This window comes from Hyla sarda, chromosome 4, assembly GCF_029499605.1.
Source record: "Hyla sarda isolate aHylSar1 chromosome 4, aHylSar1.hap1, whole genome shotgun sequence".
NCBI lineage: Eukaryota > Metazoa > Chordata > Amphibia > Anura > Hylidae > Hyla > Hyla sarda.
Genome location: NC_079192.1, coordinates 239,144,989 through 239,158,111, shown reverse-complemented (window position 1 = coordinate 239,158,111; position 13,123 = coordinate 239,144,989). Strand labels below are relative to the sequence as shown.

Genomic DNA, 13,123 nt, shown 5'->3' with positions numbered 1-13,123 from the left:
AACAAAACTACTAAATGCTTTGATAAATGTCCCCCCAGAAGACAGTGGATTGCAGTGGATTTTCAGTTCTCATAAGAAAACTAGAGCTTTAACTCCTATGAAGATATATTAAGACATGAATCAGTACAATATACTGAACTTAAAAACAACATAGTTTTCAGGTTAACTAATGTCTATTCCTTCTCTGAGATTATAGCTTACTTTAAAAGCTATGAATTATCAACCTTGCAGTTCTAGTAAACAAAAAACAAAAAAGGTTGCAGCAGCACTCTTGGTCAAAAAATGGAGGCTCACTTCTTGATCAAAACATGTCCCCCATTAGAGCTGGGTGGTATGACCAAATATGTGTATCACAGTATTTTTGTAACTTATGGCGGTTCCACGGTATAAAATGGTATTTCTTTCACCCCCCCCCCCCAAATCATGTTACCCGCCAGCACTGTTCTGCTTCCCCCCCAAATCAGGTAAGCCGCCAGCGCTGTTCTGCTCCCCCCCCCCAATTATTAGCCCAGCGGGATACTACTCACATATGTCACCCGCAAGCACTGCCCTCCACCTCTTTGTTGGGGGCCGCCGGCGCTGGAACTCCCTCTACGCCAGTGGTCTCCAACCTGTGGACTTCCAGATGTTGCAAAACTACAACTCCCACAGCAGAGTGCACTGTGTATTAGGTAGTTGTGCTGGCTATTTTTCTTTTTGTTTTTGCTGTACAATTTCATGGGGAGTGGCACCCTCTGTAGTTGTGCATGCCTCCCTGTTCACAGGAGGTTTTATAAATTGATATTGGATCCAGCATGTCACCCAATCAGAGGCCATATGCCAAGCAGAGGTGTGTGTAATGAGTGTTAGGGTCCCATCCAAAATGAGGCCACCTCTGCGTGGTGGATGGGGGACACAATTTGATCAAAAAGTGCGCTAAGAGCCTTCATTTTTTGACCAAGAGTGCTGCTGCAACCTTCTTTTTTGTATACTCTGTATTTGCCACAGCAGCATGCACCCGTGTATTAGGTAGTTGTGCTGGCTATTTTTCTTTTAGTTCTAGTATAGCAAAGCATAACATTACTACATAAAATACCTTTCAATTAGGCATCTGCTGCATAGATATTTTAAAGGATGTGGATTTTAATGGACACACGTCGTTATAGATAATGTATTGCACTAAGTTACAACTCAGTCACCTACTGTGACATTTTAGCCATTTAATGCCCAGACAATTAGAATAAGGAACCACTTTAAAGGTGAGAAGGAAGAAGCATACTCTGTAACTACAAAAAATACAACTTAAAAAAGCAAGGTTAATAATGACATGGGAATATAGTACATTTAATGACTGAGAATGCCTAAGGGTTTGGTTAAAAAAAAGTTAATGAACACAAAAAGACAAAAAAATTAGATCACTAAACCAATTATCACTCTTAAAAAAAAAAAATGTTGCTGCGCCTAGTAAACAATGAAGAGTCAATTTCCTCACTTTTTAATATGTTATCCACTTCGTTGCTACTGTAATATACTATTCATTTTCTGCCAGCAAATATGGGTGAAAAATCTGTAGCATATCTGGCCATATAAACATATGTCTACCATAGTGAAGCAGATTCAACATAGTTAAACAATGAGTTGCCAATTGATTTCTAGCATATATGCACAGCACATAGGACTTTCCTGATATTGTACCCTAAAGCTATTAATAGACAAAATGAAGGTTCATTAATGGTCCATTGTACCATTTTATATTGCCCCTTTTAATTAAAACCTTACTCTTAAGATAAATCAAGATAAATAAAACAAAATCAAATGCTAACTTAGCATTTGAGTTTTCCAGGACTTTAGGATAGTCCATCAATTTCTGATCAGGCCGATTACTCCAGTGGGAGCTGAACTGCAATAACCAAGCACAACCACTACACAATGTACGGAGCTGTTTTCTTTCGGCTTCTTTCTCTGGGTGTTGCAGCTGGCAAAAAACAGCTGATTGGCGGGGAGCCAGGTGTTGTCATTAGAGATGAGCAAACTTACAGTAAATTTGATTAGTCACAAACTTCTCTGCTCGGCAGTTGATGCCTTATCCTGCGTGAATTAGTTCAGCTTTCAGGTGCTCCGGTGGGCTGGAAAAGGTGGATACATTCCTAGGAAAGAGTCTCCTAGGACTGTATCCTCCTTTTTCAGCCCATCGGAGCACCTGAAAGCTGGACTAATTTACGCAGGAAAAGTCATCAACTGCCGTGCCCAGAAGTTCGTGACAAATCAAATTTACTGTAAGTTTGCTCATCTCTAGTTGTCATCCCACTAACAAGATATTGATAGCCTATCCTGAGAGGAAGGCATGAATAAATAAAAACATGGAAAAACCTTTTAATTTACAACAGTAAAATTACAAGGAATCAAATAATTTGCACAAAGCCTAGGCAAAAACACAAGATCTACATTTTAAAGCACACAACACATGCTTAAACAAAGTGTAATTGTCACCTGATTCCTTTTCTGCTGCTGTACAAAGGAAGGGAGAACAAAAACAAAGAAAGTAATTAGGAAGAGGCAGAATGCAGGAATAAAATGGTTAAAAGATTAAAAGATACAGACCTGCTAGGAAGTGTTTTAAACATCTTTAGTCAAGCTTTCTATTATACAGTGACAGGTTCAATTGTACCTGGTGATAGTGTTTTGTAAGAACTTTTTTTTTAAACCTCCAGTCCAAAGGTAATATTTTTAACATAATATTTCTTAGCACAAACATTTCATATTTTCCAAATTTAAATAAAGTAATGTAATGCATATAAATTATAGTTGGCCTCAAAGGGAATGCGTCATCAGAAAATGGCCTACTGTTTAAATCAGTTACATGTTAATAATACTTTGAAATCATTTTTAATAATGTTTTTATGTTAATCCTAATATCTTGCAGTTTATATCCTGGCCACTAGGCCTAAAACTAAGATGAAATGTCCTGTTCTGTATGGAACGATTCCCAGCAGTGCCCTTCCTCTCCTCAAAGATAATAGTACACTGAGAGGTGACAACAGTAAATAGATAAGAGACCATTTACAATAGCTGAAGCTCAGCTTCCATCTTCCTATGAAATTGCCTCTGAAAAGGTCACAGAAAATGCTCAGTAACATTTCCAATACATGTGAATTAGACAGGTCAAATCTTGTCTATGGTCTATGGGTCTGCTCTAAAACATATCTTTAAATGCTGTTAAAGGGGTTATCCACCATAAGGTGATTTTAGTACATACTTGCCAGACAGTAATGGACATGCTTAGGATATCTGCGGATATCTTTTTGTGAACTGGGTATTTCCTGTTAGAGTTCATTCTCTCAAACTATAAATCCCATAGTTCCTTGTTTGTAAGAGTGAGGTCACTTTCCTCCCTCCCACACATCAGCCATCCCACATATTGAAACACAAATGAGCTGCATTCCATTTAAAAGACAAATGTTTTCTAACCAGGGTGCCTCCAGCTGTTGCAAAAAATACAATTAGTTGCGGAATGATCTCTCTCCCACCCAGCGGTCGATCCACCCATTGAAGCAGGACAGGTTCCCTTTGCACACCTGACTAGTGATGGCTTGACTTGGCCGCACTGCAACTTGGGAAAAACGGAGACCTGAGTCATTTGGTGTGCTGTTAAAAATAAATATTGGAGCAAAAATCACAGAAAAGACCACCGTCACATACAGGTATATAGACACTTTACAGCCCCTGTAGCATAGTCAAATAAAAATAAATCCTGGAATTCCCCTTTAGAATGCTTAGGCAAGATGGCTGTGCCACAATAATGTATAAAATTAGAATAAAAAATACAAATAGAAAAAAATAGAAACAAATTAGAAAAAAGGTTTCAGTATCTGGCTATAATCAGTAAAAAACTAAATCTAAGTGACACATTCCCTTTAAGTTTGGTGTCCTTCAGACTTCCTTCTAAAAATACAGGTATTTCTATTAGCATTTTAATCGCGGCTTATAAAAGGCAAGCACTCCATGTATAACAGTGTATTTCAGTTCAGCTACAAAAAGCTAGTTAGTACCCTGTGTGACAAGATGTATAAAAGCAAGGAGCACAGTGGAGAGAGCTTTAACGCAAGCTTTTTTTTATTTTTTTTTATTACTTTTTCTAGACTGCTGCCAAGGTTTAGGAAGCTGTTTCTAGAGCATTAATTGCATGTGTGCTAATAAAAGGCACAAAAAAAATTCAAAGCTAACATACTTCACAATGAAGATTACCATTAATCCGCAGAAGAGGTTCCAGCATGGATCAGACCAGCACTACTCACACATATTTAAGTCTGCCTAATAAGCTAAAAGATTATTTGTAATAAAAGTTCTTATAAAATGGAGAAAGCTGGGGATCTTATCAAATCAATGTAATACAAAGGACTTCACCAATGTTTTCTTACACTGCCACTACCTACAAGAACATGATGATGCCAGGGAGAATTAGAAGGTTTCTCACTTTACATTTCATTTGTCTCTTAAATCTAGTATAACATTACAATCAGCAGGGATTGATAAAGTCAAAAGAAGTCTTGTGCAAGTCACAATCACTTCTCTTCTACCTCCTTAGCTGCACTTCATCAACAATTAACTGATGGGCGTCTCACTAGTAAGACCAGTCTCACAATAGGAGAATCAATTTAGTAGGGGTGAAAGGGATTACTATTTTCACAATCAATTAGTTGGCTGATTATTTTTTCGATTAATTGAATTAAAAAAACAATATTGGAGAACAAAACAATTTGTAATTTAGATGTGGACTCTGTTCAGAAGGGTGGGAGGAAGTTAATAAGTGGAGGGGATTGGACCAGACCAGAGGCCTTCTGCGTGTTTGTGTGTAAAGAATGCATTGTGTGTTTAGAGAGAGTGTGAGTTTGCAGGGTAGGCCACTGGCTGAGTTTACATACATATCCTCACCTTTTAGTTTCTTACCTGTGGCCGATTAAGAAGGACAGCATATTACCTGGTTGTTGAGTAGTATTCAACATGCCTTCAGCAGCCTATTTAGTAAAGAGGGGGCCCAGCACACATGATCTTTTGCTTCATGCATCTCCTCTCTGCAAATACTGCAAGTTCGTCCTGTCTCACAGAGCCTCACAGGCAGAGACTCAATAGTTGCAGAGAGCAGCTGCAGGAAGCCGAAGATTGTTTGCGCAGGGCCCCCTTTTCGCTGATGGAACAATTATAAGTTCTTGGAGTTCTTTAGATCTGGGCTTCTTAAAGGGATACTCTGGAGGTCATTTTTTTCTCCAATATGTATTTTTTATAAAATTTAAAGCATTATACAACAAATACAATCGTCAAGTGCCAAAAAGAAAGCGAGTGTCGGGCACTTATAGGAGGCTAGTAAGTATGGTTCAAAACAGAAATATAGTAACAAAATTCAACATAACATTTAGTAAAATATCATCTGTTGTCGACGGAACGCTAGTACTCGTGTAAGACAGTGGGATCTAATGTGAGATATTGCAATTGGCTTTATGAGAGGCCTAAGGCCGTGATATGATGGAGGGATCAGTGAGATAGGATAAACAAAGGAAGGAGGAAAGAGCAAAGGGGGGAAAAGTCCGGTGAGGGAGTGAGAAGATGGTGGAATGGAGGAGAAGGGGTATAAGAAAAGTGGGAAGGAGTAAGAGAGCTGAAAAGAAAAGAGAGAAGGACCTCAGACGTGGATTATAGGACTTGCCAGTCGAACCGAATCAATCAAGGAGTCTCGACGATGCCTGGAGGTAATTTTTTATCCAAATTAACTGCTGCTAGAAAGTCATACAGATCAGTAAATGACATCTATTTAAACAGTTTAAATGGGAACTGCCAGACCCCAAAACTTTTTATATGTTGTTACTGATGAAAATTAAAGACCTTTTGTAATATGGTTGTTTAAAAATTTTTTTTTTAATGAAAGAAAACAGCCACTGAAAATTCCACCACTAGGCCACCGCATACCTCCTAGGACACTAACCAGTCCTGCAGCAGCATCAGGCTTGTCAATGAGTCATGGACAAGATATGACTCATGGACAAAGCTGCAATAAGCCGACACACAATCACCTCCCACCACCACAAGGGAGGGACATGCCCCCTTCCCCTGAGAGGATTTCTTACACTGTGAGCTAATGAAAAAGGGTATTTTTATAATAAATATAGGCAATGGAGGCATAAAAATCTATGGACAGAGTAAGTTGTGTATTTCTTTCCAGTCTGACCACAGTGCTCCCTGCTGCCACCTCTGTCCGGAGCAGGCAAGGTTTGCTATGGGGATTTTCTCCTGCTTCGGACAGTTCCTGACATGGACAGAGGTGGCAGCAGAGTGCACCGGGATAAGCCTGGAACAATCTACACAACTTTGTCTGGAGCATACATCAGCTGATAAGTAGTGGAAGACTTAATATTTTTAAATATACATAATTTATTAATCTGTATAATTTTCTGTCACCAGTTTATTTCAACACATTTGTTTTCATCTGCTCTCTTGTTATATGTGGGTTTTATACACCAATCCATGGTGATGCTGGGCCTTACCAGAGAACAAATACTACTGTGCAGCACCCATATTACTCCACAAGTAGCACCAACTACTTCTTCAAAAGCACCAAATGCCACAGTACACAATCTAATATTTCTCTAGCAGGCCAAATACAACAGTACACTACAAAATACATCCCCAGAAGCACCAAATACCTCATAATAAGTACCAAATACCACAGTACAGCTCAAAAGTTCTTACATCCCCATATGCTACAATGCAGTACTAAAGATCTCCCCAGAAGCATAACAAATACCACAGTGCAGCACCTACTGTATTTCTTTCATTGCTCTGCAGCTGGTAGGTGAAACAGGCCTTAGCGTTCAGCTTGGACCTTCACCAGATGTCAAACTTGGATAAGCGGACCATCACTAAAAATAGTTGAGCACTCCTGCTTTAGAGGAAGGATCTTAATGGATCAGTCATATCATTGTTGGCTCCAGTAGAAATGATAGCTATGACTCCAGTATATCAACAATCTATGATCATACTTTAAATATGTGGCATCTCAAAACTAATCAATCATATTCTAATTGTGAGCTTTCTAGAGCAGATTAGACAATGACACTGTAAAATTATTGCAGTTAATTTAATAAACTCATTACTTACAACTATTTAAATTAGTTTCACTGCAATATCGGTTTGGCCGATATTATCGGCCGATAATCGCGAATTTGGACATTAGTAGGTTCTTAAAATAGTGTCACAAAACTTGCTAGCTCAGCTCTCCCCTGCTGGCAGCAAACCATTTGACCTTGGTGGGCTATGCCGACGGAGCCAGAAGGATCGCGGACCCCTGGGAACAGGTAATTATAATACCGGGGATGGGGGGAGGCGATGGGGCAGCGGTGGCGGTGGTATGTGGGCAGAGGATGTGGGGGAGTCGATGGGGCAGCGGCGGCATGTGGCCAGAGGATGGGGGGAGGCAATGGGGCAGTGGCGGCGGTATGTGGGCAGAGGACGGGGGGAGGCGATGGGGCAACTGTGGTGGACAGGCAGGGGGAGAGAAGCGGGCAGTTGCGGCGGTCTCTGGCACCGCAAAAGCCGCTGCAGTTCAGTGATTTAAAGCGCCACTTTAAATCATTGATATGCAACGGCTTCTGCCCCGCCGGGGGGGGGGGGGGATTGAAATAGCCGATAACTTATACCGGAATATCGGTATAAGTTATCGGCCACCCTGATTTCTTCAATTCCTGAACCGCAACAAAAAAAAAAAAACATTCTTTACAAAAAAAACTTTTAACCCAAGAGGCAATATTTAATATGTGTATTTCAGAAACAATCTTTGAAAGTCTGTGTAGGTTCTTAAAATAGTGTCACCAAATTTGCTAGCTCAGCTCTCCCCTGCTGGCAGCATACCATTTGACCTTGGTGGGCTATGCTGCTTCTGTTCTATTTTGGCCATTCTTACAGAAGTAAGGCACCTGGTAAAGCTTACTTCCGCGTGCGGAAATGTCCGAATTATAAAAATATATCATTAATTAAACCGCTAGGTCAATGGCGTACGCGCAAAAAAATTCCAAAGTCCAATATAGTGCATTTTTGGTCACTTTTTATATCATTTAAAAATGAATAAAAAGCGATCAATAAGTCCTATCAATGCAAAAATGGTACCGTTAAAAACTTCAGATCACAGCGCAAAAAATGAGCCCTCATACCGCCCCTACACGGAAAAATAAAAAAGTTATAGGGGTCAGAAGATGACAATTTTAAACGTATTAATTTTCCTGCATGTAGTTATGATTTTTTCCAGAAGTACGACAAAATCAAACCTATATAAGTAGGGTATAATTTTAATTGTATGGACCTACAGAATAAAGATAAGGTGTCATTTTTACCGAAAAATGTACTACGTAGAAACGGAAGCCCCCAAAAGTTACAAAACGGTGTGTTTTTTTTTCAATTTTGTCTCACAATTATTATTTTTTTTCGTTTCACCGTAGATTTTTGGGCAAAATTACTGACATCATTACAAAGTAGAATTGGTGGTGCAAAAAATAAGCCATCATATGGATTTTTAGGTGCAAAATTGAAAGAGTTATGATTTTTTAAAGGCAAGGAGCAAAAAACGAAAATGCAAAAACGTACACCCCCCGGTCCTTAAGGGGTTAAGGACCCAGACCATTTTCACCTCTAGGACGCAGCCCTTTTTTGCACATCTGACCACTGTCACTTTAAACATTAATAACTCTGGAATGCTTTTACTTATCAATCTGATTCCGAGATTGTTTTTCGTGACATATTCTACTTTAACATAGTGGTAAATTTTTGTGGCATCCTTTCTTGGTGAAAAATCCCCAAATTTGATGAAAAAAAATAAAATTTTGCATTTTTCTAATTTTTAAGCTCTCTGCTTGTAAGGAAAATGGATATTCCAAATAATTTTTTTTTTGGATTCACATTTACAATATGTTTACTTTATGATTGCATCATAAAATTGACGTGTTTTTACTTTTGGAAGACATCAGAGGGCTTCAAAGTTCAGCAGCAATTTTACAATTTTTCACAAAATTTTCATGGACCAGTTCAGGTTTGAAGTGGATTTGAAGGGTCTTCATATTAGAAATACCCCATAAATGACCCCATTATAAAAACTGCACCCCCCAAAGTATTCAAAATGACATTCAGTAAGTGTTTTAACCCTTTAGGTGTTTCACAGGAAAAGCAGCAATGTGAAGGAGAAAATTCACAATCTTCATTTTTTACACTTGCATATTCTTGTAGACCCAATTTTTGAATTTTTACAAGGGGTAAAAGGATAAAATTTATACTTGAATTTGTAGCCCAATTTCTCTTATGTAAGCACATACCTCATATGTCTATGTAAATTGTTCGGCGCGCGAAGTAGAGGGCTCAGAAGCGAAGGAGCGACAAGGGGATTTTGGAGAGTACGTTTTTCTGAAATGGTTTTTGGGGGCATGTTGCATTTAAGAAGCCCCTATGGTGCCAAAACAGCAAAAAAAAAAAAACACATGGCATACCATTTTGGAAACTTGACCCCTTGAGGAACATAACAAGGAATTAAGTGAACCTTAATACCCCACAGGTGTTTCACGACTTTTGCATATGTTTTTCACTAAAATGTGTTTCCCCCCAAATTTCTAATTTTTCAAGGGTTAATAGCAGAAAATACCCCCCAAAATTTGTAACCCCATCTCTTCTGAGTATGGAGGTACCCCATAAGTTGACCTGAAGTGCACTACGGGCGAACTACAATGCTCAGAAGAGAAGGAGTCATATTTGGCTTTTTGAGAGCAAATTTTGCTCGGGGGGCATGTCGCATTTAGAAAGCCCCTATGGTGCCAGGACAGCAAAAAAAAAAAACCCACATGGCATACCATTTTGGAAACTAGACCCCTTGAGGAACGTAACAAGGGATAAAGTGAACCTTAATACCCCACAGGGGTTTCACGAATTTTGCATATGTAAGAAAAAAATTTTTTTTTGCCAAAAATGCTTTGTTTAGCAAAAATGTTACATTTTTAAAAAAGGTAATAGCAGAAAATACCCCCCAAAATTTGAAGCCCAATTTCTCCTGATTCAGAAAACACCCCACATGGGGATGAAAAGTGCTCTGCTGGCGCACTACAGTTCTCAGAAGAGAAGGCACATTTGGCTTTTTGGAAGCAAATTTTGCTCTGGGGGCATGCCGCATTTAGGAAGCCCCTATGGTGCCAGGACCGCAAAAAAAAAAACCCACATGGCATACAATTTTGGAAACTAGACCCCTTGGGGAACGTAACAAGGGGTAAAGTGAACCTTAATACCCCACAGGTGTTTCACGACTTTTGCATATGTAAAAAAAATATAAATTTTTTACACTAAAATGCTTGTTTTCCCCAAAATTTTACATTTTTACAAGGGATAATAAATAGCAGAAAATACCCCCCAAAATTTGTAACCCCATCTCTTCTGAGTATGGAAATACCCCATAAGTGGACGTGAAGTGCACTAGGGGCGAACTACAATGCTCAGAAGAGAAGGAGCATCATTGAGCTTTTGGAGAGAGAATTTGGCCATGTGCATTTACAGAGCCCCCCGTGGTGCCAGAACAGTGGACCCCCCCACATGTGACCCCATTTTTGAAACTACACCCCTCACGGAATGTAATAAGGGGTGCAGTGAGAATTTACACCCCACTGGCATTTGACGGATCTTTGGAACAGTGGGCTGTGCAAATTAAAAATGTTATTTTTCATTTTCACAGACCCCTGTTTCAAAGATCTGTCAGACACATGTGGGGTGTAAATGCTCACTATACCCCTTGTTACATTCTGAGAGGGGTGTAGTTTCCAAAATGGGGTCACATGTGGGTATTTATTGTTTTGCGCTTATGTCAGAACCGCTGTAACAATCAGCCACCCCTGTGCAAATCACCTCAAATGTACATGGTGCACTCTCCCTTCTGAGCCTTGTTGTGCGCCCCCAGAGAACTTTGCGCCCACATATGGGGTGTCTCCGTACTCAGGAGAAATTGCGTTACAAATTTTGGGGGCTTTTTTTCTTTTACCGCTTGTGAAATTTAAAAGTATGGGGCAACACCAGTATGTTAGTGTACAAAAATGTTTTTTTTTACACTAACATGCTGGTATAGACCCCAACTTTACCTTTTCATAAGGGGTAAAAGGAGAAAAAGCCCCCCAAAATTTGTTAGGCAATTTCTCCCGAGTACGGCGATACCCCATATGTGGCCCTAAACTGTTGCCTTGAAATACGACAGGGCTCCATGTGAGAGCGCCATGGGCATTTGAGGCCTAGATTAGGGATTTGCATTGGGGTGGACATAGTGGTATTCTAAGCCAGTGATTCCCAAACAGGGTGTCTCCAGCTGTTGCAAAACTCCCAGCATGCTTGGACAATCAATGGCTGTCCGGAAAAGCTGGGAGTTTTTGTTTTGCAACAGCTGGAGGCTCCGTTTTGGAAACACTGCCATAGGATATGTTTTTCATTTTTATTGGGGGGAAGGGGGGGCAGTGTATGTGTGTTTATGTAGTGTTTTACTCTTTATTTTGTGTTAGTGTAGTGTAGTGTTTTTAGGCTACATTCACACTGTACCTTTTTAACAGGTTAAATGATTGGATCATCCATTTAAACACGCGTATTGCCGCAGATGCCGTGATCTGTATTGATCACAGCATCTGAGGGGTTAATGGTGGACATCAGCGCGATCGCGCTTACAAGCGGGTCCACGGCTGCTGATACTCACGGTCATGTACAGGATGTAAATGTACGTCCTGATGCTCAAAGTACCTCCACACCAGGACGTACATTTATGTCAACGGTCGTTAAAGGGGTACTCCGGTGGAAATTATTATTTTTTTAATCAACTGGTGCCAGAAATGTAAACAGATTTGTAAATTACTTCTGTTTAAAAATCTTAATCCTCCACAGCAAGTTCTTTTCTTTTTTAATTTCTTTACAGTCTGAAAAACAGTGCTTTCTGCTGACACCACTGTCCAGGAACTGTCCAGAGTAGGAGTAAATCCCCATAGCAAACCTATCCTGCTCTGGACAGTTCCTGAAACAAACAGAGGTGTCAGCAGAGAGCACTGTAATCAGACAGAAAAGAAATTCAAAAAGAAAAGAACTTCCTGTGGAGCATACGGCAGCTGATAAGTACTGGAAGGATTAAGTTAGGTACTGGAAGGATTAAGATTTGCACCTTGACAAAGGAATGTCAAAATGCATCCGTTTTTAATGTATGGTTCGTCCTATTACTATTTTAATGGCATGGATTAAAAGTAAAAACATTTATTTTGTCTACACCTGGAATGCTGGATTCTTTTGTTTTCCCAAGGACTATAATTGGTGGAAAAAATTTCTCCGGCTATTGCTCACACAACAGCTGTGGTGAATTCCATACACCTGAGATGAAGGAAGCAGAGGACGAGAGTGGAATAACAACAGTGAGCTGTTACATTGTTGTCTCTTTTTTTGTGCTACATTAAGTATCAGCAAAAAACATCCAGGCTTCTCTTTCTGTTCAAATACTCAATCCTGGGGGTTAGGGTTAGCAACTATTACAAGCTTAGGCTGGGTTCACAAGTAGAATTTTATTCTTTAATTTTTGCCAAATATTTCTATTTTAGTTTGTTTTTGTGCTTCACTCTCACTTTTGGCTACAAATGCCGAGCAAAATGAGCTTCAAAATAAGGACTAAAAAGTTACCAACATACTAGGTGTGAACCCAGTCTTAGGGATCGAGAAGAATTTACAGCATGTTAACTCAAAACAATATTTTTATAGAATATTTTTCAGATCACCAACAATGGTTATACCACAAACCAGGATTAAGGCAGTGTAACAAACCAGTGATAGTGAAGTGGAAAAAAAATTAATGTATAAATTGTACTACCCGAATAAGGATGGATGTATAGGTTAACAAACGTGTAGAGATTTATTGAATTGGTACAATAGACATCGGTGCAGGGACCTTGCACACGATGTATAAAATATATGTAGAATAAAAATATAAAAATCAGCAGCTTGATGATGATAAGACTAGATAAAAGTCTGTAACAGAGGTGGTAAAATCTATGGTTCCTATAATGTCCTTGCAGCAATGAATGGAAGTATCTTTGAATCCTATTGCTACAATGTTGCC

At 39.4% G+C, this 13,123-nt stretch overlaps 1 protein-coding gene across 7 annotated transcripts in view; it reads right to left on the bottom strand.

Annotated features, from left to right (window-relative positions):
• CADPS2 (calcium dependent secretion activator 2) overlaps positions 1-13,123 on the bottom strand; it is a 707,505-nt gene that overhangs the window by 260,875 nt on the left and 433,507 nt on the right. For 5 of the 7 annotated variants that reach the window (XM_056573788.1, XM_056573791.1, XM_056573789.1 and 2 more), the window contains exon 17: positions 2,470-2,487. The exons of the other annotated variants lie outside the window; for them this stretch is intronic. In XM_056573788.1, coding sequence (XP_056429763.1) covers positions 2,470-2,487 — 18 coding nt within the window. The remainder of the gene's footprint in view (positions 1-2,469; positions 2,488-13,123) is intronic. 7 annotated transcript variants of the gene reach the window in all.